The 27,393-nt window shown below is 36.2% G+C and overlaps 2 protein-coding genes across 2 annotated transcripts; one reads left to right on the forward strand and one right to left on the reverse strand.

Annotated features, from left to right (window-relative positions):
- Positions 1–4,549: 4,549 nt before the first annotated feature.
- Positions 4,550–27,332, reverse strand: LOC144637515 (CUB domain-containing protein 2-like). The gene is made up of 6 exons (XM_078496590.1): positions 27,043–27,332; positions 25,887–26,066; positions 8,864–8,981; positions 7,016–7,109; positions 6,483–6,650; positions 4,550–5,260 (listed from the first exon to the last, which is right to left on the reverse strand). The coding sequence occupies exons 1-6, from the start codon at positions 27,330–27,332 to the stop codon at positions 5,175–5,177; spliced, it is 936 nt and encodes a 311-aa protein (XP_078352716.1). The 3' UTR covers positions 4,550–5,174.
- Positions 14,976–23,725, forward strand: LOC144637441 (uncharacterized). Its single transcript, XM_078496502.1, has 2 exons — positions 14,976–15,070; positions 22,892–23,725. Exon 2 carries the CDS (start codon positions 22,996–22,998, stop codon positions 23,368–23,370), a length of 375 nt encoding a protein of 124 aa, XP_078352628.1. The 5' UTR covers positions 14,976–15,070; positions 22,892–22,995; the 3' UTR covers positions 23,371–23,725.
- Positions 27,333–27,393: the final 61 nt, after the last annotated feature.

A 27,393-nucleotide genomic window follows, 5' to 3' on the forward strand; every position in this document is an offset into this window, starting at 1 on the left:
CCCGAACGCAAACCCATACTAAACTAACTGTACGAATTTTCTCTGAAAACCGTTTGCCGTGCGTGTAAAAACAGGATCGGACGAGAGGAATCGAGGAAAACTGAGCGGCAAGGTCAGAGTTGCATAAGAGATCTCTTTCACTCTCATCCACTATCATTTTCGGGTGGTCAACGAAGTTGAGCATACACGAAGGTTGATTGTTATCTACTTCTCAAACGAGCGAAAAATTCTCGTTGGCTCTCTGTTCACTGAAAGGTTCTCTTCACTGAGGGTCTATTATGGGGGTAGTTTAGTACGCAGACCGCAATGTTTTTTTCTTTCTAAACCGCAAATTTCTTTTATTTTCTCCAAAAGACCGAGACCGCCATACGTTTCTTGACCGTAGACTGCCAGATAATAAAGAATATGCGCGCAGACCGACCCACCAAATCGACCTCAATCCGCTAGACCGCCAGGTCGTTAATCAAGTGTGTATGAAATGATTTTCAGGTTTTTCGATAAAACACAAATTTGAGTTCTTCTGACGTATGGACGATTAAACGATTCCGTTGGCTGGCAGGCAGTATTTAATCTTTATTTGTTCGAGCTGCAAAGCCCACTTGTCACATTTATCGGACGCGATATCGAATAAAAACAAGAAATTCTATTGTAAATCATGTTTAATGGCACGTTCTATGACGGCAATAAACGATTATCTGTGCACATATCATTGTTGCGCCCATTCAATTTTCCAATGATAAGGTGTCAATCAGCTCCCTTGTCACCAGCTATATCACCAGCTTGGGACCCTGGGGGACTCTTATGTATAAAAGGGAGATCAATCTGGGTGTGGCTTCGCACTTCGGTTAGCCTATTATGCATTCCGGTTAGCCTACTATTCACTTCGGTTAGCCTTAATATGCACTTTGGTTAGCCTACTATTCACTTTGGTTTGCCTGTTTACGGCGAGCTCTCTATATTTGTAAGGGTAACACGATATATAGTTAAAGTTTACGAAATCTGGGATCCAGCTCCCTGGTGGACACCAGTTTGCTTTTCAGTCGAACGGCCCAAGTTCGACTCCGCCACGGGGCACATTATGTTGAACAGTCTCCTTTTTCCTCTTCGATAAAATTCGATAAAAATATTAAGTGTCGAAAGTGGGCGTAAAAAAATGCATTCTTCGGTCTAGACCGCCAACACTATATGACGGCGTTTCTTATTTATTTACGTGCAACCTTAAAAGAGATCTTGACGGCTAAACGTTTTGGCGTTTTGTCCAGAACACCCTAAATGACCAATACCAATATCCGTTATTTATATCCCTAAGTGAGACAACGAGCATCCCCGTCTCCGTCATATGGGGTTCCCCCTCCCCCTCCCGGGGGTGGAATAATTAGGAAAAAATCTTACCCACTGGAAAACCGGTCATAGGCTCGAATCCTTTTCAGTCCTTTTAGGAACTCAGGATTTTTTTTCTGATGCTCCCATGATTGTGGCATCGCTGACAAACATCTTATCATTACACCACTTACCATCATTTTAGTTCTGTCATTTAGTTTCCGGTCAAGAAACTCGTGCCTCTTTGAAAGTGAAAAATGCTTTAATTTGTAAAGCATTTCATGAATCCATGGTCCACGGTACAAGAAATTAAGTGTGAGAAAATTTTGTAGTCAACTTTGTAAAGAAACACATCACAACGTAATGTAACTGAATTCAACAATTGTATTAACTTTCAAGCGAATAAATGTATATCCCTAAGGAAGTATTACAAATAAATTACAGCAAAAATAACTGGCTGAAAAAATGAAAATAAAAATAAAGGAAATCTGATACAACAAAAGAAACAATGAAAATAAAACGGCTTACCAATTCATGGAGAAGTAGAGGTTCTGGGAAAAATTTCACGAAGTACAGAGCATAATAAGTGACACGAAGTGAATTAAAAAGGGGCAACGCGAAATATGTACAAAACAAATTTACATACGACGCTAAATGAAGGCATGCAGAATTTAAGTAATACAAAAGAAGAATGAAAGCAAAATTACATCAGTAAAAAACATTAGTGACGAAAAGTGGAAACATGCGGTGAGGTGAACACAAAAAAGCCGGTACAGATTATGAGTCAGGTACAGGGTATAATGAATAAGTTGTAAGAAAATTTTGTAATTAACATCACAAAAATATTATGGTACATACCGTAAACATCCAGTAATAACCCCTGCTCCAGAAATTGAGCACTCACTAAAATACCCCACCCCTCCCCGCACCGGCGAATAAGCCAATGGGCTGATATTTCTGTTCTTAAGAGAATATAACTTCTTCCCGGCCATTACAAGCCGCCTACTGGAGAGCTGTTTGTATTTTTGTCGTTCAGTATGCTGCCAAGACATTTGTGAAGTTCTTTCTTTGTCTCTTATCGACATACATGCATTCAGATAAGCCTCGCCCGATAACACCCCCCTCCCCGTAAAAAAGTCAGCCAAAAAACCTTTTTTAAGAAATAGAAGCCCACAGCTTGTCAAAGGAATTTTACGGTATTGATGAGTCTAATTAAGATGGCTGAAACTTCATGATTTAAAGTTGTGGCTTGAAGAAGTTTTTGGTAAATTTTCGACTTATTCATGACATCTTTATATAGATGTTCTCGAAAGTTGTTTGAATAATAAAATTATTATAATAATGAAACGAGCCAAGCTGTCAAAGTAGTTAGATACCCTGGCATTGCATGTGCTTTAAAAAAAACCAAACATAAATGTACCACAAGAACCCGCCAAACAAAATCGGTCAATAAATTTAATTAGTGAGGACAACATGGTCCTGTTTACTTCAAAACAAAGCGTCTGGTGTGATGTATTAAGACGAAATCCACTAGGAAGTCGAGTAATATTTCTTAAAGTTGGACAAAAATCAATTTCCAGAATAATTTAAATGCTATTGCGTTATTTACTACCCTTAATAAAAGGTAAAGATGTAAGTAATTATCCGTGATAACACCAACAACAATTTCTTATTAGAGTCTGAGAAAATGAATTTCAAAGTTCACAAGGTATGGGCAAAATCTCACGTGTAGCCATTTTGTAAATTCGCGATTCAGTGGAATTCAGCGGAACTTCAAAATTTTTTTTGCGATGTGTGGTGTTGTTAGAAAAGATTTCTTTTGATAAGATATTTGAAGCAGTAACAAAAAAGTTTGCAATAAGGTGGAAATAATTCTGGTACAACAATTTCTTATCAGAGTCTGAGAAAATGATATTTAAAGTTCACAAGCTATGGGCAAAAGCTTACATCTTTTAAGAGATTCAGTGGAATTCAGCGGAACTTCAAAATGTGTTTTCGATGTGTGGTGTTGTTAGAAAAGATTTCTTTCGATAAGATATTTGAAGCAGTAACACAAAAGCTTGCAATCAGGTGTAAATAGTTTTGGTACATAATATTGTCCAATAACTACTCGAAGTCCTGGCGGATTTCCTCTTAAACTGCTTGGTATGCTGGGAAAGCAATAGACTGGTTTTTACTGGACCAATAAGTTGCTTATTGTCGTGAGCAATACCGCTGTCATATTATCACCCCGATCTTTTCTATCGCCTCTGCCACATCAAAAAGTTTTCTTGCGATCGGGTTCATTATATGAGAACATTACACAGACCATCGCTAACGTCGGGGGCGATCACGATCGCTTGGATCGCCCGTGATCTATCGTTCTAGCTTCTCTTTCCTTTTTTCGTCGTAAAACTGTAAAAACTGAGAAGATAGGAGGCCTCAAGTTTTGCTCTTTCACTGAAAGCTGCCATTGTGTTGGATCCAGGGATAAAATGATTGCTTTTCGTAGGTCTTCGCTCATACCAGGCGATCGAGACGATCATATGAAACCGCGCCCCACCCCGATCGCTTCCAATCGCTACGATCGCCTCAGTATTTGCAAACGATCGATACGTAGAAACGATCGGGGTGATAATATGAGAACCAACCCTACAGAAACGTCAAAGCGCACGCGACAATCCCGGTCGACAATGCCGAAAAAATATTATGGATAGTGGCCGTTTACCGTTGCTTTCACGAAGTTTCGTCGCGAAGGAAACGGAAACCATGAACGTTCTCACTCATGCTTTCTCTTTCTAGTTCTTCTATTGCGCTGAAATACTGCGAACTTCGATCAAACAAGATAAATAATCACTACTACTTCTTGAAACAGCTGCATTCAAACCAGTGTTGTATCAAGAGTACGTTTTTCTCATATACATGTTCATATGGAAAATGTACATCGGCACGTATTGCAGGCAGAATGAGCTGCGCCTCCAGTGGATATATTTTTTATAGACTCCCTTAACGAAAATTCCTGCAACGCCCACCAAATCGCAAAAAATGCCATTGCACATAAATTGCTGATTATTGATATAGTGTCACGGAGTTTATTTCATTACTTATTTGAATAATATCTTAAGTTCTTATTTACTTACAATCATTACATACTATCTCAGTCTGTACATATCTTCTATTTGAAACTGTAATTGTAACTAACTGTAACTGTAACTCGAAAAATTGTAACTGAAACTAACTGTTTTGCAACTGTATATTGTATTTTGAAATTGTTTATATATACTGAATTTAATCATAAAAAATATTTTTCTTTTTCGTGTTTAACTTTCTGTAACGCGATGTGATCTTTCGTGCAGGTGAGTGTTCTCGTAACTTTTTCGAAAACGACATTGCAAGTTGCATGAAAGATTGCATATTGCCGTGCAACGGGAAAACTCTCTTGTAAGACAAGTAGCTGCAATCGTTGCAAAATTGAAACTATGTTGAACTTCTTCATCCATTGCAACAACTTGTCTCGGTACGATTTTTCTCGTTGCATGTTACATGGTGCATGTAATGCGTGCTTTATGCACCTTTTTGCAACGACTCGTTACGAAACAAATTTGAACAAAACATAAAGGCCAGCTGAAGGCTTGGGCGTGGTCAAGTCAAAATCAGGTTGACATGTTGCACGTGCGGTGGTTGTTTGCGCTTTGATCTGCTTGAATGACGTGTTTAGAAAACCAACAGAAAGATGTCAATCAATCAAAACTTCTTGAGATTGACACCTGCCACATTTGTGCGGTGCTTTGTAGCACACTGAGTTCACGAATAAGACATCGTCTCTTTAATCGCTGTTTAGTTGCAATTAATTTTTCTGAACGGGTTTGCCAGTGTTATAACCCTCTTAGTGCTAATAAACATAGAAATACAAGGAGAAGGCTTGCAAAAGTTTCAACTCCAATGTTTCCAGTGGCAATTCCTGCAACAGGAAAAGATCCAATAAAAAATGATTTGAGAAGGAAGGTCGTAAAAAGCCATTATTTGAATGGTCTCTTATAGGTAGCTTAGATTTCAATGATTTTAGGAAGGCTTGCCTAAAAACAGCACTCGTTTTCTGAGATGTGAATTTAATTCACAAACTTAAGGGAGTAAATATAAACTAAACTATGAACTCCTGTATTCCAATAAGAAAATGGTATCAAGCTTCGTCGGGACAAACTATCTTCAAGGTTCGGCAACCTCTGACCAAAAGTAACGTCAGATCCAAGATGGCGGCCAGGATTAGCCGCCATTTTGGATCTGAAGGTCGAGAAGTACAAGTGTTACCCACTTACTGAACAAATCCCCAAAGGGACGGGGATGCTCGTCGGAAATTTTGAAAAGAACCCCTAAAAGAGACCAATCTGGGCGTGGCTCAAGCTATTTTAGACCCCTAAAAGATACCACAATTCTGCGAAAAAGAACTTATATTTGTATATTTCTTCGTGTGCAACCCTAAACGAGACCCTGACGGCTAAAAATATTGTCATTTTCGTGCATTTTCCCCAGAACACCCTAAGCGAGACCCAAAGTCCGAAATTTATACCCCTAAGCGAGACGACGAGCATCCCCGTCACTCTCATATGGGAGTCCCCCCCCCCCCGGGGAACAAACGTTACAATCAAGATTTGAAGAAAAAATGCCTTAGGCAAGAAGATGGATGGCCAGTACAATGGCTCTGGTACAGTCGAACCTCTTTAATATGGGCACCAAAGGGACAGGGAAGAGTGTCCGTATTACAGAGGTAGAGTTTGTATGAATTTTGGTCTCTTTCAGACCAGGTGAGCTGTCAGTAATAGGGAGGCGGTGTCCGTTTTACTGAGGTGTCCGTATAACATGTATAAGGAGAGGTTCAACTGTACATTAATTTGTAAACGCCCTCAAATCTGCAGAATGCGACTTCAATATTAAAAGAGTTCAATTTACTAGGGGATCTGTTTCTTGATTTTGTCAAATATTTTTTTTATACAGGACCTAAACCAGGGGCGGATCCAGGAGTTTTCTTAGGAGGGGCACTAAGGAATGGCGTAACGGACTTTTTTGGCAGGATACCAGTTGACTATTAGAAAGCCGCAGGTCATCTCAGGGGGAGAGGGGGTTGCGAACCTCCTGCACCCTCCCCCTTGATCCGCCCCTGAAAACATTTCAAAAGTTGTCTTTACCTGTTAATTGGTAAATGATGTATCCCGCCACAAACCCTCGTGACACGAAAGAATCGTTGTTTGTGGTGAACTTGATGTCTATGCGGGTAAACTCTGACCATGACAGGATAAATGGTTTTCTAACACCGCATAGACACCGAACGTTGTTGTCCTTGTCAAATTTAGACACTGTTAAAAAAAGAAAAACGCGAGAAGCCATTAGATGAGGTCGTAAGGGAGAAATGGAGGTGGGTTTTTGGAGGGGGAGGGAAGGAGTGCACATTTTCATCAAAACATCAAGGTCGGTTGTTCGAAGCACGATTTAAGCTAATCCAAAATTATCGCAAATTTTTATTTCAGTTCAGTCACTTTTCAATAACTCCATCAAACGGTAGCAGTAAAACACCTTTACACAAGAAAAACTTAGACGGATAGTCGGTCAGGCAGGCAGTCAGCCAGTCAGTCAGTCTGTCTGTCTGTCAGTCAGTCAGACAGTTAGTCAGTCAACAACTGATCCATGTTAAGAGAATGTGCAGTGGTTGATGGGTGTTTACCTTTAATTGTTAGGATGTCGTCTGTGTGACTTTCACATATTCCATCCGTTCCTTTAGTGTCAAATTCCATAAAATATAAACGCATTGCTGTCCCCTGGAGAGAGAAATTAAGATCAATGGAAGATTTTTTGGCAATTATATTCGTGAAATCACCGAGGTCTAAAAATTAATATATCCAAACGTTTAGTACCCCTCGTGTCGAGTAAGAGGCTGCAAATATGGTTAGCTGTGATTTTTATGCGACAGTTTTTATTTCATCCAGTTGCATTTCTTAACTATAACGTCGAATAAATCGTTTGTATCTTGCCTATTTATACTTTTGATTGGCTATTTTATTTCCACATTTTAGTTGTAGATTTTAATTGTTTTATTTCTCCTCCTCCGCACTCAGGACCGCAAACGTGAAAATCAAAGGGCTCTATGAGCCAACTCCTGAATGCAAATAGATGATTTGAAATTATGGTTAATTGCGTTCGACGAAGGAGAGCGCAAGCCTAATTTTGTTTTTGCGTCCTGTGCCTTTTGAGTTGGTATGCCTGTGTACTGTTATACGGAATGAATTGAGCCGCATGCGCGCGCAGATGTAAGGACACTAAATTGCCCCCCCCCCCCCCCACTTGATATCGGCCGGGAAACTGGTAGCCACAGATGGCCTCGATTTCATGCAAAACAAGATGGTGTCCCAAACTGAGCTCAGAATTTAACATTGTTTTGCTTGAAAAAAAAGGGCTAAAAACATGTGGCTTAAATTGTAATTTTGCCATGGAGAACATTAGAGGGTTATCATGCAAGGTAGCAGAGTTGTCTTCAGCCACCGAACGTCATAAAAAGAGTGGAAATCGAGTAAGCCAATGCGTAGTTTCGTACGGAGTTCGTTCGTAGGTAATTAAACCGGCGTGTTTTCCTGCAATTAGGCTTATATGTTGCGCAAAACTACAAATTGTTAGAATTACATGCATCGAGTGTGGGTATAATGCGGATCAAAATTGTTTTATCACTTCTTTGAATTTGTGATATATCGTTATTCCTAGAAACACTAGACGTTTTGACGAGGAAATCGTTGTATATTGAATGTTCAGCATGCGTGTAATGGATTACTGTGTGAATTATGTCTGTATTTTTAAGTACTTTGTGGAATTTTAAATCGAAATGAAACTATTTCCAGAAGTTTGTGGAAGTTGAAATCTCGTTTAGTGCCAAACGATAACAAGTCAAGTGAAATAAATAATTAGTTTTGTGTACATAATATTTCATTATTTCAATGTTCTTTTGGCTCGTCACACAATATTTCTCACACGTATCCTCCTCGCGTTTAGTGAGGTATAAGCATACTAGCTAACTTTGGTATAAGGCATACTACTAGTAGGCCGACCATCTCTTTTTTTTGCTACTGCCTGCCTACCTTGGGTCTATTTTACCTATAGGTCGAACGCACTCCCCTTATCTCCAATTACTACTAGTATTACAAATAAACGAACAAAATGCACTGGACCGCGAACAAAATGCTGCTAGTGTACGCAGGATCTATAAAAGACCTAATCAGCCAACAAGTGAAAAACATGAAACTGCAAGGCTGATCGAACGGCGTAGAAAACTTAATGCGGCAGAGACATGATAAACTGTTTCCTTGCAAACTTGTAAGAAAATGTGTAGCGATGCCACACACTAATACTAATTTTTATCCAATTTTTTCTTTCTCGAAAATGTGTTTAGCATTAGCTGTTTTAAAAACAAGCATTTCCTAGTTTAACATCTGGAAGATATGAACTAGCGACATTTTATGACAATATTTAAACTAACTCAAGCTCTGTCACATCAATACGTTTTGACATTTTTTTAAATTCGTACCTTTTGTGTTGTCTCAAATAGAAACGTTTGCGATGGACAACGTGCAGGATAATGTCTGGGGTACCCTGGGGAGGCAAGTAGTCCACTTCCTGAGCTTGAATTCAATTTCACCACATGTCTACAAAAGAAGGAAAAAAGGTTTTTAGGCTAATTATTTACAAGGCAACGTTTCTGGAATTGATATGAAGTCATTTGCAAAAATTGCTAGCCATAAAAGTTGTCTTCAAGCCTAAAATACACTGACTCCGGTTCAATTTCCATTATACAGGATCTGCATTGAGTACTGAGTGGGATGTTTACATGTGCAAACTCGTACCGGTGCGAGTTCCATACCGTCATATCACTTTGACTTCATGATTTCATACTGCGTTTACATGTTTACGGTTTTTAATTCTTGCACAGACCAGAAGGATCGTGACCTCTGGGGAATGACTTCAATCTCGTTCCCAGAGCCTGTGTACTCCTTTACCAGCGGTCGGGAAACTCAACGGCTCTGGACGAATCCAAAACCGGAACCAGGAAATCCTGGTTCCGGTTTGATTGTGCGCGTGTGCCGGAGATTGTGGTGAAGAGAACAAGTTTTCAACAGCCAATCAGATTCAGATCCCTTTGTGGCCGATCCCTGGCGCAGACCCAGAAGGATCGCGGCCTCTGGGGACGAGATTGGAATGACTTCCGAATGGGAAGTCATTCCAATCTCATTCCAATTTTTAGAAATTGTATTTAGCAGGGCCCCTCTGGAGACCAGCCACTTTGCTGAATGGGCCACCCTGTATAAATAAAGTTTTACCTGCCTACCTACGGATGACGATAACTACGCATGTGCTAACCGTTCCAGTCTACCAGGAAACGAGTGATTGTTCATCATTTAAAGGATATTGGTACGAGATTTCATTTAGAAACGCGAGTGGAAGTTCCTCGCTTACACGGTACTGGTGCTATATATGTACTGGAACGTAAAGCTCGACCCATGATTCGCTCTGGGACAACAATTTGTGCTGGTATCATGAAAACGAATTTTGAGCCTCAATGAACTCGTGCCAGTTTAAGTCATTCCGGTACCATTTAAACATTCCCAGCTGGGTCAGGTGTGACGGATTGCCAACATTAACTTGAAGAAGCATAAGTTTAAATAGGTATTCTCTCCCCCCCCCCCCCTCCCTCCCTCCTCCTCCTTTTCTTTTTTTTTTTTTCCCCTCTCATCTATTTTGAAATACTTGATACGGACTTTGATAGATTATTTCAGCATTTTAAATGTCATTAAATATGCTGCAATGGCTATAAAAGGAGTTTATTTTTCATTTTTTATGTTATTTTTAAATAACTAATACGGACTTTAAAAGACTACGTCAGCATATTTAATGTAATTAGAGCAATGGTCCTTAAAGAAGTTTGTTTATAATTCCATTAATTTTTTAATACTGGATTTTCTAATATCGCATAGGGAAAACATCAGGCCAACCAAATTAAAACAAAAAAGTTAAAATTAAAATAAAAGAACCAAGTTATAGTTTTATCGCTGTATTATGTACGCTTACTTGTTCAAGAAAATCGATATTTGTCTAAATAAACATGCTTTCCCGTCCTGAATTAACTGGAAACATTACATAAATTAAAATAAAAAACAAACTACTAAATAGTATATGACGCCACTTTGACGTTCATACGGAGTTGTTTTTCAGTAAATTTTTACTGACCTTATTGCGAGAAACGCAATCTGGCCCCGGCTATTAGAAAGGTGGATGACGCTATTCACCGGATAAATCGCAATACTGTGGATATAGTGTAGTTGATTTGTCAACTCTTATTCGCTAGATGGCGATTTATCCGGTGGATAGCGTTATCCATCCTTTGAACAATCGGCCCAGATCAATTAGGTTAATAAAATTAATAAGGACTTTGAAAGGCTACGGCAGCATGCTTAATGTAATTAGTGTAACCGCCCTGAAAGAAGTTGTTTTTCTTTCTGCCATAATTTTTTTCCACCGGCAATTTTCAACTCCATTAGCCAACCAACTTAAACTAACAACCAAGTAGAAATTATTGTGTATTCTGACTTGCTCAAGAACCTGATTCGAATAAAATCGAGTTTTGTGTAAATAAACATGGTCTTTCACCTCCTAAATAAACTTAGACTAATTAGCAGAGCTAATTAGTACTTGACGTCACAGTGATGTTCATACGGGGTTGTTTTTCAGTTAATCAGTGGCTCAGAAAACGCATATAAAGCCAGTGAATGCGATAACTTTGCACAAATAAGTCGAGTCATTAGAGAACACATCAGAAGTCACTTTGAAAGCGATCCAAGCAGGAATGGAGACTGAAGAGAGCTACATGTATCCAGCCAGCAACAACAAACTGTGTAAAGATTCACCTGACCAGATAAGCCAAGCTCCCATAGAACATGAACACATAGCGGAGTTTTCAGTTCCACAGCAACAGAAAACTAACCAAGTTGTTCCTGAACAGCGCAAAGACGACGGAGTGAAGCGAAGGGAAAGGCTGCAGACTTGGCGCTACCATTGTCAAGTTGCTAATGCCAAAGTCACTGACAAGAAATCAAAACTGACGGAGGCTGCCAAGTTGCTGAGCGCTGAAGAAATGCAGCTTCTTGACGAGGATATATTCAATCCTTTGGATATAGCTTGGATAATATCAAAGAACAGCAAAACAACAGCAGAAAATTGAGCCCTAAGGACTTACTCAAAATCAGGGTTAGCTTGTAAATACTACCTACTACTATTTTAGAGTATACTGTAAAAAGATAATAAAAGTTTATCTTCAAGCGTAAAATATACTGACTCAAGTTCTATTTCCATATGCACAAGATCTGTACTGGGAGCGCACCCGGTGGAGTTGGGAGTTGGGGGGGGGGGGGGGGGGGGCAGTGGTTGTCACATGTAAAAACTCGTACCGTTGCGAGTTCTATACCAGTATGACTTTGTGATTTCATAACGAGTACATGTTTACGTTTTTTTGTCATTCGTACTGGATGACAAAAACTACGCTTGTGCTACCCGTTCCAGTCTACAGGGCCGTACCTGGCGGCCTAGTGGCGGGGGTGAAGAGGGGGCAGGAAAACTAAATTTCTGACATAGCGTTTGATTTTGCTGGGCTATTTCTAATAGCTATATTAAAGTTTCCCCCCGCAGCGGAGTTTAGCGGACTTTGCCCCCGCAAAAAATCCTTGGTACGGCCCTGCTCTTCCAGGAGACTGATTTCCTTTATACCAAAAAAATTGGGTGGCAGATCATGTGATCGTTCACACGACGCTGGTGCGAGTTTTCGTTAGGGCTTTCCACAAGTTGCTCGGCAACTTTTTGGCAACTTTTGATGATTCGAGCAACTTTTTCCCCTTCGAGCAACTTTTTTCCTCTCGAGCAACTTGTTGCATTTTGAACAATTTCCAGACCGAAGATCTCCGAAGGTTATCCGAGTGTTGTTCAAAGGACATACGAACGTTTCCGAAGATTTAAAAAGTTTGCCGAAGACTTTCGAGGAACATCTGAAGACGTTTCAACTTTCGGCTCATTCTGCATTAAAACATTACAAAACTCGTCAGCAAACATGACGTTATCGATATCTTCACGATTTTTCTCATATGTTATTTAGATACTTTTTGCTGTAAAATTGCATAAAACTGCTTAGAAATCTTACCCTTAAAGAGAAATTACCTTATTGTTACTTATTTTCGCGGGACTTAATTTTCGCGATTTTCGCGATTTTTTAAAAATCGCGGAATTTAAGACCCGCGAAAAAAGGTTCTCGCGAAAAATAACGACGCGAAATTTAATACCCTTCTATATAATTCGATATGAATATTCAACGTTGCCGTCAGTTTACTACGTAATTACCTTGGTACAGTCGTCAAACTAGCTCTACTTTGTTGCAAAGGAATATGTCAAATTATTTTTAAAGTTTTTTTTTGTTATATGGTTTTGTTCAGTGTCATTGGAAACTGTTGCAGTGGAAAATTAAAATCAGTTGGACAAATTTTGAGACTTACTGTTTGTTAATGTAGACCAGTATTTTGACAATTTTCGCGAAATTTAGTTCCTGTAATCGTATTTTTTTTGGCAAAATCGCGAAATTTAAGTCCCGCGAAATATGGCCGTTTCATTTTCGCGAAATTAAGTGCCCGCGAAAATAAGTAACAATAAGGTAGCCTATATTTAGAGAAATTCTCTTGATTAGAAGCAGCGTTTTGGAATTTTTGGAGCAACTTTCGAGCAACTTTTATTATCAGAAGCAACTATTTTGGATTTTTGGAGCAACTTTTGAGCAACTTTTTGAGAAATTACGGGCAACTTTTTGGGAAATTTCGAGCAACTTGTGGAAAGCCCTAGTTTTCGTACTAGAACGAAAAATCTCGGCCCATTACTTACTCCTGCTCGATTGTGCTGGTATTATGAAAACGAATTTTTGTTCCAGAAAGAACTCGTGCCGGTTTGAAAGGCATTCCAGTACCATGTATACACTCCCATCTGAGTCAGTTGTGACGAATGGCCAACATTGACTTGCTCCGGTTCGCCAATCTCTGCTGGTATTATGAAAACGAATTTTTGTTCCACAAAGAACTCGTGCCGGTTTCTGTATTATGAAGCGACATGGGGTATTGGTAATAACCCTGAATGGGACGCTCCCACTCCCCTCCCCTCCCCTCCATCCAGCATGTTGTCACATAGTCCCTAACATTTGCCGATGTCGGCTTTCCACTTTTGGAAGTTTACGATAACCTTCTTAACTGCGTCAAAAATTAATTAGAATGATTACCGTTCTTATATTCCTTCCACACCTTTTCTTACGTCAGCGTATTAAATGTAATTAGAGCAATTGTCCTGAAATGAGTTTGTTTTTCATTCTTTGCTATTTATTGTGCAATAAGTAATAAGGCCTTTGAAAGACAATATCAGCATTTTAAATGTGACATTAGTGCATTGGTCCTGAAAAAGGAGATTGTTTTTCATTCTTTCTCATTTATTTTGAAGTAATTAATAAGGGCTTTTAAATACTACGTCAGACTTTTTTAATGTAATTAGAGCAACGGTTCTAAAAAGGAGTTTGTTTTTCATTCTTTGTCGTTTATTTGGAAATAATTACGGACTTTAAACTGACTACGTCAGCATTTTTAATGCAATTAGAGCAATGGTCGTGAAAGATGTTTCTTTTTCATTTTTTTCAACTTATTTTGAGATAATTAGCACATACTTGGAAAGTCTACATCAGCATTGTTTAAGTAATTAGTGCAATGGTCCAGAAAAAGGGTTTTTTTTTTTTTTCATTCTTTAGCATATATTTAGAAATAATTAATAAGGACCTTAAAAGACAACGTCAGCATTTTTAATGTAATTAGTAGCAAACTACTAATTAGTATATGACGTCACTATGACGTCATACTGGGTTGTTTTTCAGTTAATACTGACTTGCAAGAAATGCAATGAGATCAATAAGGTTAATAAGATTAATAACGGCTTTGAAAGGCTTCGGCAGCATATTTAATGTAATTAGAACAGTTGCCCTGAAAAAAGTTTGTTTTTCATTCTACCATGAATTTTTCTTATATCGAATTTTTTCAACTCTTTTGGCCAAACAAGAACAACCAGGTAAAATTTGATCACTATATTATGTTTTCTGAAAAAACCGATTCTAACGAAATCGAGTTTTGTCAAAATAAACATGGCCTTTCTTCTCCTAAATTAACTTAAACTAATTAGCAGCACTAATTAGTATTTGACGTCACAGTGACATTCGCACAGGGTTGTTTTGCAGTTAATCCGTGGTTCAGAAAACGTATATAAAGCCAGTAAATGCGATAATTTTGCACAGATAAGTAAATTTATGTAATTAAAGTAATCGGCCTGAAAGAAGATAGTTTCTTTTGGCCAAAAACCGAGAACAACCAGGAATAGTTTGATCACTATGAAGCTTTCTGACTTGCTCAAGAAACTGATTAAAATGAAATCACGTTTTGTCAAAATAAACATGGCCTTCCTACTCCTAAATTAACTGAGACTAATTAGCAGAGCTAATTAGTAATTAGTATTTGGCGTTTCAATGACGTTCACACGGGGTTGTTTTGCAGTTAATCTGTGGTTCAGAAAACGGATATAAAGCCAGTGAATGCGATAATTGTGCACAAAAAAGCATATTTATGTAATTAGAGTAATCGGCCTGAAAGTAGACTGTTTGCTTTGGCCAACAAACCAGGTAGAGTTTGATCATGTTTGATTATGTTTTCTGACTTGTTGAAGAAACAGGTTCGAATGAAATAGAGTTTTGTCTAAATGAACCTGATCTTCCTACTCCTAAATTAACTTGCTGTTATTTACACTAATTAACAGAGGTAATTAGTAATTAGTATTTGACGTTTCAATGACGTCCACGCGGGGTTGTTTTTCAGTAAATATACACTTCATAAGCGCATATAAAGCCAGTGAATGCGATGATTTTGCACAAATACGTTGAGTCAGTAGAGACCACATCAGAAGTCACTTTGAAAGCGATCCAAGCAAGAATGGAGACTGAAGAGAGCTACATGTATCCAGCCAACAACGATAAACTGTGCGAAGATTCACCTGACCACACGAGTCAAGCTCCATTACAACATGAACACAAGACAGATTTTTCAGAACCGCAGCAACGGAAGACCTACCAAGTTGTTCCAGAACAGTGCAAAGAAGACGAAGTGAAGCGAAGGGAAAGGCTGCAGACTTGGCGCTACCATTGTCAAGTTGCTAATGCCAAAGTCACTGACAAGAAATCAAAACTGACGGAGGCTGCCAAGTTGCTGAGCGCTGAAGAAATGCAGCTTCTGGACGAGGATATATTCAATCCTTTGGATATAGCTTTGATAATATCAAAGAACAGCAAAACAACAGCAGAAAGTTGAGTCCTAAGAACTTGCTGAAGATCAGGGTTAGTTTGTAAATACCATGTATCAATTCGCCTGCTGCTTTTCGGAAAAATACTCGCGCATACTGTTTTAAAGTCCATTGTTGTAAAATCTGTTCAAGTTTAAACTGTCTTTTTACATGTTTCCATTGGAAAGCTATGAGCTACGCGTTAGAGTTTTGTATTACCGTTGAAAGTTTTGTTTTGTATTATTTTATTACACAAAAAAACACTTGGCAATTAATAAATGAAAAATCTTGTAACCAAATTTATGACACAAATGTGTTGTTTTCTTGTATCCTTAAAAACCTTATACTCCTTATACTGTGTTCACAAACTCTATGATTGCTCTCAATTCGTTTAACTCTATTTGGCTCAAACATATGCTCAGGTAATTTTCAAAGTCACTGACAAGTAATCAAAACTGACGGAGGCTGCCAAGTTGCTGAGCGCTGAAGAAATGCAGCTTCTTGACGAGGACATATTCAATCCTTTGGATATAGCTTTGATAATATCAAAGAACAGCAAAACAACAGCAGAAAATTGAGCCCTAAGAACTTGCTGAAGATCAGGATTAGTTTGTAAATACTATTTACTACTATTTTACAATTTACTAATTCTCCGGCTGCTCTTCGGCAAAATACTCGCGCGTACTGTGTTTCAGCCCATTGTTGCGAAATCTGTTCAGGTTTAAACTCTCTTGTTAAATGGTTCGATTGGAAAGCTATAAGTTATACGTTAGAGTTTTGTATTTATTTTTGCACTGGGAGTATTAGAAATGAGAAATCATGTAACCAAATTTATGACACAAATTGTGTTCTCTTTTGTATCCTTACATAGTGTTCACAAACTGCAATTGCTCTCAATCAATTAGTTTTTAAAAATCTTTTTGGCCCGAACATATGCTCTGATAATTGTCCGTGAACATTCTTATTGTGTATGACCTGTAACGGTGTTGGGGGGGGGGGGGGGGGGGGAGGGGAACGGGAAAGGGAAAGGGAACTATCTTCAGTTATCTTTGAAGCTAAATGAAGGCTACCGTGTTTCTTATCCTCCAAATAGATCCACAATAGCCTCCTTCCTTTTCAGGAGATTTTATCCAAGAAGTTTTATTGTTGAGTTCTGTTTAATTGAAAAAAAATATATTGTGTACGACAAACCATAAATCTGCTAAAAAGAAACACACAATATTAAAACCCGGGGACATCACTTGAGATATCTCCCACGGATATCTCTCAGGGATATATTTCCTAGAGATATACCTCAGGTTCGGCTGCGTGACGTTTTAGAGAAACTGCGCTTGAAAAAGATATTTGATAACTTATAATTATCAACGTGCTTTGCGGTAGAGCTCACGGTTTCTGCACGATATTGATAACTCGGTGTTGTTTTCAATCAAAGCATCCTTTTCGCAAAAAAGAAGATTTAATTTCATTTACGAAGATCGGGGTTTTTTCAGACGAATATCTAAATTATTTCTCAAATTCAGGGGCATTCAATATGACAAATACTTGTCCAAAGAAACTGAGGCCCAATTTACATACATACATACATACGTTACAAACATTTGCGCAGAAAATTTACATACATTTACACAGAAAATTTGAAATGTGCTCTCCAGTAATTTTAAAGCAATAATTATATCGATAATATTACATTGCATGGTACATAAAAATCTCCAATACATTGACCGATAATTATAATACTAATTATAATACTACTAATAATAAAACTACTACTACTAATAATAATAATAAAATAGTAATAATAATAATAATAATAATAATAATAATAATAATAATAATAATCATAATCATAATAATATAATCTCTCTAATTCTAAAAAAATTAATAACTTCTTAGTTCATCTAATTTATTAGCTAAAAAATTTTTAAAATAGTCGCAGATTTAAAATGACATTCTTTCAGTATTGGTTACCATAAAAAAATTATTTCGGTCTAAGCATTTAAATACTTTTTATAAATTTTTTACATAGATACTGTACACATTACTAAATGTATAGCGCAATACCTTTTTGTCGTCGCCGATTTTTTTTTTGATTTTTTTTTTTTTTATAGATTTTTTTGCTTAGATAAAAATTTCTTTTTAAATAATAAGTTGTCTATAAGGTAAATGCTATGTACTACTACTTCTAACTTTTTTTTTTAGGGAATTTTCAAATACTTTTATTCCAAATTTTTACTTTGATTGCGTACACATGTGCGCAAAGTACCTAAAAGTTCTGCTAAGCGATTTCAAATTTAATTTTTTTTACTAAGATAGTGTACACGTGATGATGTAATTACCGCAAAGTACTAAAATTAGTTTCGTCGCTAAGCATGTTTCAAAATACTTTTACTAATTTTTGTTATTAATAAGATATTACTTAAATTAGATAACTTAAATTCTTGTTTTTAAGGTGAGCTATTTTATCAATTTGTAAAGTACCAGTTTAAGCAATGTTTCTGTTATTTCAAATATTTTGTTACTTAGACACTGTGTATATTGTGAGTTACGTAAAATGTTAATGTAATTAGTCTGCAATGTACCTTAAAGGACTAATTGTTTTTCGTTGCTAAGGTATGTTTGTAAAAAGTATTTGATAAATGTTACTTTACTTTAACTTTTAACTGTATCCATTTCTGTTTTAAACATTAAATGATACTTTTTTTGCAAACACTGCCACACAATAAAAAAAAAAAATGCTTCCAATCTACCCTCGCAATCGCTAGATCGATTGCCCCATTATACCGTTAATTAGTTATTATTTACGATGTTGTTTTTCAGTAAATTCACCTTTTTACCAGATTATTTTTTCTACCAGTATTAACAAATACTGTTACTCAATAAAAACAAAATCTTTTTCATTGTACCTTTAATTAACTGTTAATTAACTACTAATTATCAGGTTGTTTTTCAGCAAATTCACCTAATTTACCAGATTATTTTTACTACTAGTATTTACAAATACTCCTACGCAATGAAAAACAACTTCTTTTTATTGTACCTTTAATTAACTGTTAATTAACTACTAATTATGAGATTGTTTTTCAGCAAATTCACCTAATTTACCAGATTATTTTTACTACTAGTATTATTTACAAATACTCCTACGCAATGAAAAACAACTTCTTTTTTTATTGTACCTTTAATTAACCACGGCTCACCATTAGAGTTCTCAGTAGCTCAGTGGTTAGAGCGTCCGACTAGTGTACGGAAGGTCGTGGGTTCGAGTCCCATCTGTGAACTCAGAATTTTTTTTTGAGTTCATTCATCAAGCCATTATTATTATTTCTCTAATTAACTGTTAATTAATTACTAATTGCGAGGTTGTTTTTCAGCAAATTCACCTAATTTACCAGATTATTTTTACTACTAGTATTTACAAATACTCCTACGCAATGAAAAACAACTTCTTTTTATTGTACCTTTAATTAACTGTTAATTAACTACTAATTATGAGATTGTTTTTCAGCAAATTCACCTAATTTACCAGATTATTTTTACTACTAGTATTTACAAATACTCCTACGCAATGAAAAACAACTTCTTTTTATTGTACCTTTAATTAACTGTTAATTAACTACTAATTATGAGATTGTTTTTCAGCAAATTCACCTAATTTACCAGATTATTTTTACTACTAGTATTTACAAATACTCCTACGCAATGAAAAACAACTTCTTTTCTTCATTGTACCTTTAATTAACTGTTAATTAACTACTAATTATGAGGTTGTTTTTCAGCAAATTCACCTAATTTACCAGATTATTTTTACTACTAGTATTTACAAATACTCCTACGCAATGAAAAACAACTTCTTTTCTTCATTGTACCTTTAATTAACTGTTAATTAACTACTAATTATGAGGTTGTTTTTCAGCAAATTCACCTAATTTACCAGATTATTTTTACTACTAGTATTTACAAATACTCCTACGCAATGAAAAACAACTTCTTTTTATTGTACCTTTAATTAACTGTTAATTAATTATTAATTTCGAGATTGTTTTTCAGCAAATTCACCTAATTTACCAGATTATTTTTACGACCAGTATTGATAATAATAATAGACTATTACTGTCTTAAGCAAAAAGAATTACAACAGTATTTTAAAAAAAAATTGAAAATAGTAAAAAGGTTAATACAAAAATATGATAAAATATGATAGAAAACTACATTTAAATTGACTTACTGTAAAGCTTCGCTCCTCTTACGATAGGGTTGAGAGATCTAAGATAATACGCGTGCTGTTAAACACTGTAACGCAATGAAAAACAACCTCATTTTCATTGTTCACGTTTCAATTAATATAAATTTGGTGGCTGCCAATGCAGTTCTTGCATTCAATGATACTTTTACAATATTTTTTACGTTTAATCGTTTTTAATATTTATTTTTAAGCGTATTTTTAAATTTTAATAATATAACAATATTTAATTTTAATATATAAATCTTTTTTTATATGAATTCATTTATTTTTATTACCTAAATTGTCAAACACTTTTATCACGAGCCTCTTGCTCGGGAGACTGGTAACCACTCCCCGTTATTTTTACGTTAAATAAATTACCTTACCTTTACCTTACCTTATTTACTTTTAATTTATAACTGTAAATTTATTACAAATTCAGGGAAGATTTTTTTCAGCAAATTCACTAATTTCCAGATTTTTTTTACACGAATATTTACAAATGCTGCTAGGCAATGAACAACAACTTCTTTCTTCAGTACTTTTAATTAACTTTAATTAATTACTAATTATTAGGTTGTTTTTCAGCAAAGTGACCTAATTACCAGATTATTTTTACGACCAGTATTAATAATAATAATAGACTTTATTACTGTTTTTAGCAAAAAGAATTACAACAGTATTACAAAAAAAATTAAAAATAGTAAATGGTTTATACAAAAATATGATAAAATGTGATAAAAAAACTACAATTAAATTGACTGACTGTAAAGCTTCGCTCCTCTTACGATAGTGTTGAGAGATCTAAGATAATACGCGTGCGTTAAACACGTAACGCAATGAAAAACAACCTCATTTTCATTGTTCACGTTTCAAATAATATAAACTTTGGTGGCTGCCAATGCAGTTCTTGCATTCAATGATACTTTTACAGATATTTTTTACGTTTAATCGTTTTTAATATTGTATTTTTAACGCGTATTTTTAAGATTTTAATAATATAACAATATTGTAATTTTAACATATAAATCTTTTTTTATATGAATTCATTTATTTTTATAACCTATTAAAATTGTCAAACACTTTTATCACGAGCCCTTGCTCGGGAGACGGGTAACCACTCCCCGTGTATTTTTACATTAAATAAATTACCTTACCTTTACCTTACCTTATTGTACTTTAAATTTATAACTGTAAATTTATTACAAATTCAGGGGAGATTGTTTTTCAGCAAATTCATCTAATTTACCAGATTATTTTTTAACAAGATATTTACAAATACTGCTAGGCAATGAACAACAACTTCTTTCTTCATTGTACTTTTAATTAACTGTTAATTAGTTTTTTAGCAAGTGACTATTAGTTTTTTTCGACCAGTATTAATAATAATAATAGACTTTATTACTGTTTTCAGCAAAAAGAATAACAACAGTACTACAAAAAAATTTCAAATAGTAAAAAAGGTTATATACAAAAATATATGATAAAATATGATAGAAAAACTACATTTCAATTGACTGACTGTAAAGTTTCGCTCCTGTTACGTTGAATGAAGTCAGGTTCCCTTTTTGTACGCGCAACGGGCACACGTATAGGGTTGAGAGATCTAAAATAATAAGCGAGCTAATTAACACTGTAACGCAATGAAAAACAATTTCTTTTTCATTGTACTTTTAATTTATAACTGTAAATTTATTACAAATTCAGGGAAGGATGCCATTGTCATTTTAATTAACTGTTAATTAGTTATTAATTACGAGGTTGTTTTTCAGCAAATTTAGCTTATTTATACCAGGTTATTTTTACTACCATTATTCATAAACAATGTTAAGCAATGAAAAACAACTTTTTTTTCATTGTACTTTTAATTAACTGTTAATTAATTACTAATTACGAAGCTGTTTTTCAGAAAATTGACCTAATTTACCAGATTATTTGTAATACCAGTGTTAACAAACACTGTAACGCAATGAAAAACAACTTCAACTTCTTTTTTCATTGTACTTTAAATTAACTGTTATTTAATTACAAATTCAGGGGAGGTTGTTTTTCAGCAAATTCACCTAATTTTTAGATTATTGTTACGACCAGTATTAATAAACACTATTACGCAATGAAAAACAACTTATTTTTTCAATGTACTTTTAATTAATTGTTAATTAGTTATTATTTAGTATTTACGATGTTGTTTTTCAGCAAATTCATCTTAGTTATGCCAAATTATTTTTACTACCAGTATTAATAAACACTGATACGCAATGAAACAACTTCTTTTTATCGCTGTACTTTTAAAGGCGGCTCAAGCGCCCCGACGCCTGTCGCTCTGTCGTTGCAAAGTCTGAGGTGATTGGAGCAAGCAAACTTTTTGAAGCGACAGAAGCGACAGAGACGATGGGAGATGAGAACAGGTTATTAACTGGTAAATAATTACTAATTACGGAGGGGAAAAGGGTTTATTCGTGATCGTGATGGCCTGTTTTTCCGTGAATCGTAAATGGCTATTTTTTCTCGTGAAACGTGATTTGGTTACATGAACCGTGAAACGTGAATCGACTTTTTTCCATGCAAATTATGAAATTACCTTTGTTATTTTTCTCGAGAAATGGGACTGTAAACTACGATTCTTCCTTCCTTCCAAAACATTATCCAGTAAGCCTTTGAAAACAAGACAACGTGTGGTAAATTGCGTTACTAGTGTCATGACCGTGAAATGGCCCTTTTATTTTTCGAGAAACGTTATCTTGACCCTCCCCCGACCATCAGGTTACCATCCTTCATTACAAGGTTGTTTTCCCGCACATTCGCCTAATTTACCAAAATTATTTTTGAAAACAATATTTACAAACACTGCTACTAAAATGACAAACAAGTTCTTTTTTCACAACACTGTTAATTTACCGTTAATTAACTACTAATTAACAGGTTGTTTTTCAGGTTGTTTTTCAGCAAATGGCCAACCTATTTAAGGCTAGGCAGAGTGTTTGTTTGTGTCAGTTAACGGAGGCAGAGTTGAAAAGGCGAAAATCAGAGTGAAGGAGACCCGAGCAAGAATGGAAATTGAAGAGAGCTACATGTATGCACCCAACAACGACAAACTGAGCGAAGATTCACCCACCCACACGAGTCAAGCTCCATTAGAACATGTACACATGGCGGATTTTTCAGTTCTGCAGCAACAGAAAACTAACCAAGTTGTTCCAGAACAGCGCAAAGCCGACGAGAAAAGGCAAAGAGTAAGGCTGAGTACCTGGCGCTACCATTGTCAAGTTGCTAATGCCAAAGTCACTGACAAGAAATCAAAACTGACGGAGGCGGCCAAGTTGCTGAGCGCTGAAGAAATGCAGCTTCTTGACGAGGATATATTCAATCCTTTGGATATAGCTTGGATAATATCAAAGAACAGCGAAACAACGACAGAAAATTGAGTCAACAATTCAAGAACTTGCTGAAAACGCCAGACCTAAATTTAAATTTGTTCCGGTCTGTAAATTTAATTCGTCGGTTCTTCGCGATTGTTCGGCAAAACATTCTTCAAAGCGCTGTTTTATGCTATTGTTGTGAAATTTGACGCACATATATTACGCACAGATGCGTTTTAAATGTAAGAGTTAATTCGCTGATTATTTTTCGGCAAAACGCGGTCTACTTGTGCTGTCTAAGTGTTATTGCTGTACTAAATTGATTTGTTAAAAGACAACGCAAAAATAACGAAAAACATTAGTTATATGTAATGTAATGTTGATGTAGATGTTGATATGTAAGACTTTGTGATGCCTAATGTTTTACAATAAACAGAAATAAGGCATCAAACTTATATTGTTTCTTTTTCGTGTATTATTTATGGTAGGTATTGGCTCACCGTAAAATGATAACAACAAGATACTCCCTCGATTTCATCGCTTCGAAATGACCGTGGGAAAAGACAACTAAATATTAAAACCTTTAGAACTAGCTTTATTACTGATCGAATTGGCGAAAATAAGCTCATTGTAAAGGTGAATATTATTAATATAACTTATCAAATATTTCAGTTTTCTCCCAACGTCCCTTGTCAAAATAATAATTATACTTCAGCTAAACCTAGCTCAGTAAAGCATATATAAAGAGGGTTTTTTTGGGGAAACGCTTTGAATAATTTGGTAAAATAAAGAGTTTAGTTTCCCTGAAAATCGCATCATTTTTAATTCTATCAATTGAATAATCAATGACGTCACTTTCTTGACGTCACAAAATATGATCTTTGGTGCTTACAAGGAAAGCAATAACTTTGAATCAGAGTTTTTTATTATTATTCTTGTTCTGCTCATCAAGGAAAACCAATTTGCAACATTAGTAGAATTTCTCTAACGAAAACAGAATTTTTAAATTATTCATGAAGGAGGGGGTCACTGTTTTTGGCCCAAGCATTGATCAAAATTCAAAATATCATATCTCTTGTATCAAACAGTTTTCAGGTTTTTTAAAACTACTCTTGATCCTCTTTCGAAACAGCTAGAGAATGATTATATTTTTGTTTTTCAATGCATTAATACATCACATGGAATACAATAAATTACTTACTTTACAAGAGTAAGTAAATGTTGGAAAATTAAAAAAATAATTAAGGTATGGTATGACGTCATCAGAGACGACGTCATAAATTTATATGTGCCATCAATTTTGTTGTCACACAAATGGACCTCTGTCCTCTGTTCACTTGCCAAGTTTGGTGACGACATAATATTATAATAATAATATACTTAATTGACCACTCCCCGAATGGGGCTTTTCAGAGGGTCTGATGGGGGTACCTCGATACACTAACTTATTTTTGGCTCTGCAACGTGAAACAGTAATTAGGCAATTACACTAACAGTAAAAAATTCACTGTCAGTATTTATCCAGAAGGAACAAATGGCCAAAAGGCAATTACTTTGTTTAGTACACAATCGTCGCCATTTCCCGACGATACCGAACACCCGAAGACTGCCGAAGATTTCGAAGATTACCGAAGAGTCCGAAGACACCGAAGACGCGGAGAAACGAATTTTCTCTAAGTTAGTGATATCCGATTTGGAAAGAGAGGTACATGCTAAAATTTTTCACCAAAAACCCTCCAAACCTAAGACCTCCGGAAACAGTAATTAAAAATTGTCAATTTAACAGCAAACACTAAAAATTATGGGTAAATAACACTAAACACTAGACCCCATTCAGACCCTCTTTTCGAGCCAATGCTTACTACATATGGAGTTATAACACAATATCACCTTCTGATGATCATTTTTAGCGGCGTTATGCCCCAGCGTGATTTCACACCAGACCGCACTTCTCAACAGATGTGTAGTTATAAAACAGACGACCGAACCCCAATTACAGAGTAGGGCTGTCCCTAAAATGCTCTGGCAACTTTTGGGCAACTTTTCATCTTTCGAGCAACTTTGAGCAACGTTTTGCAATTTCCGAACCGAAGATGGTCCGAGTGTTGTTCGAAGACCATACGAACTTTTCCGAGCATTTTTCGAACTTTACCGAAGATTAGCGAAATTTGCCGAAAATTTTCAAGAAAGTTTAAAGGATGCTTACACTTTCAGATAATTGAACATTTTAAACTCGTTAGCAAATATGCGTCATCGGTATCTTCACGATTGTTCTTTAGTGATCAAGAAAGCCTTGTAATTCAACAAATTTTGGCCTTAAAATGTTATTTAGATTTTTTGTTGCAGTTAAATTGCGTGTGAAATCTAACTTAAGGGAAATAAGCACATATTTGGAGACCTTTCTCACTTAAAAGCAACGTTTTGGTTTTTTGGAGCAACTTTTGAAGAAATTTCGAGCAACGTTTTGGAAAATTTCTAGCAGCTTTGGGACAGCACTATTCCAGATCATAGCACAGATCAAAACACTTTAAAATTTAATCCTCCCTCCCCACAGCAACAACTGCACTGTTTAATGCCCTAACCTGTAATTGTGAAGGTGTGCCAAATTTCTTGGACTCGCTGTAACAATGAGTCTCGCTTTAAATCCACGCCCTGTCACGGAATTGTCTGAATGGAATACCATCTTTAGACATCTATCCGGTGAGATCACATCGCTAGGTTTCTTCCTACCACAAAACCTTCCAATAGACTTGTAGGAACAGCTGAAAATGATGTGAGAATGTTAGTGAAGGAAGACTGACTGACATGTCTGACAGCTGGGCTCTGATTGGCTAAAAAAAGTCGTCACAACGATGCAAACTTTCTAGATGAGGGCCACAAAAATTACCAGAGGTTTAACACAAGAGGAAGTCGTATTTCACGTGATATTTTTTTGCATTTTTCATCTCAAATATGTATAAATATAAAACACAACCTTGTCCCCAGAGCCTTCTCCGCTTTCAAGATGGCGGCTGGACGTCATTTTGAGAACCCATCGCCGAGAAGACTCTGGAAGGATTAAAAATAATGACGATCCCTCCCAGGCCCAACTCACGGGCTCTTTATAGATTTTGAACGCTGATATTGCAGTAATCCCGCGAAAGCAAACCCTGTCTGTCAGCACCTACTATTCGAAAAGGGGAGTAGCCACCGCCCTTTCCCTCCTCCGCGTTAGTCCCACCCCAATCGGGGCTGGAGACACTTTGTAATACTGTCCGGAGAGGGCATCGCTAAATTAAATTTACTCAACTGGTCAGTCTCCTTTGCAGCCGTTTTTGAGGATGTCACGCAACGCTCCCGCCAATATTGGAAGGGGACTGTTGTGTGACATCCCAAAAAACGTTTGCGAAGGAGATTACCTAACTGGTCCTTTAGATTAAAATTGTTCAGTGTCTAATTTTTCCTGTCCTTACGCTTTATACCCAATAGACATTTACAAAAGGAAATCTGTTATTTGATCAGAATTTTAGTCCATTTTAATACCTTTAAACTTCGCCCTATCGGATCACACTTAACGCAAAGCCCACGCCTTGCGTGACAACCCAAGTTGCGTGATGCGTGACAACAAAACGGACAAAAGAGCTTTTAAAGGCATCTACAATAATATTCAAGAAAAACCCATCATTTATAATAAGGCTACTATTTAAACCTATCGCTTGTACTCATAACACAGCGAAGAGATTATTCTTCATAGCTTACCTCACAAAAATTTCCAAATAATCCGTGTTACAAGTTGGCATTTTTCCTGCGATATCGAAGGATCCAAACCACGACACTTGAATAACGTTCGGACTAATGTCTGTCGCAAACTTCGCATCAAATGCGCAATGAAGATTGTTTTTATAATTCCCATCGCTGTCTCTCGGTACAGATATCATTTCGCCCCAGGTCAATTTTCCTCCGCAGCTACTACTTAACACTGACTGATTCTTTAGGCAAAGTGAAAGTACAATGAGATAAATACAATATAAATTCGTTCTCAAACACATGTTCAGTTTTCGCGGGTAAAAAAGTCGCGTTTTGCGTTTTTTTTCGCGGATTGGAGGAGCA

Source organism: Oculina patagonica, chromosome 14 (assembly GCF_052425735.1).
Source record: "Oculina patagonica isolate OP01 chromosome 14, crgOcupat, whole genome shotgun sequence".
NCBI classification, from domain to species: domain Eukaryota; kingdom Metazoa; phylum Cnidaria; class Anthozoa; order Scleractinia; family Oculinidae; genus Oculina; species Oculina patagonica.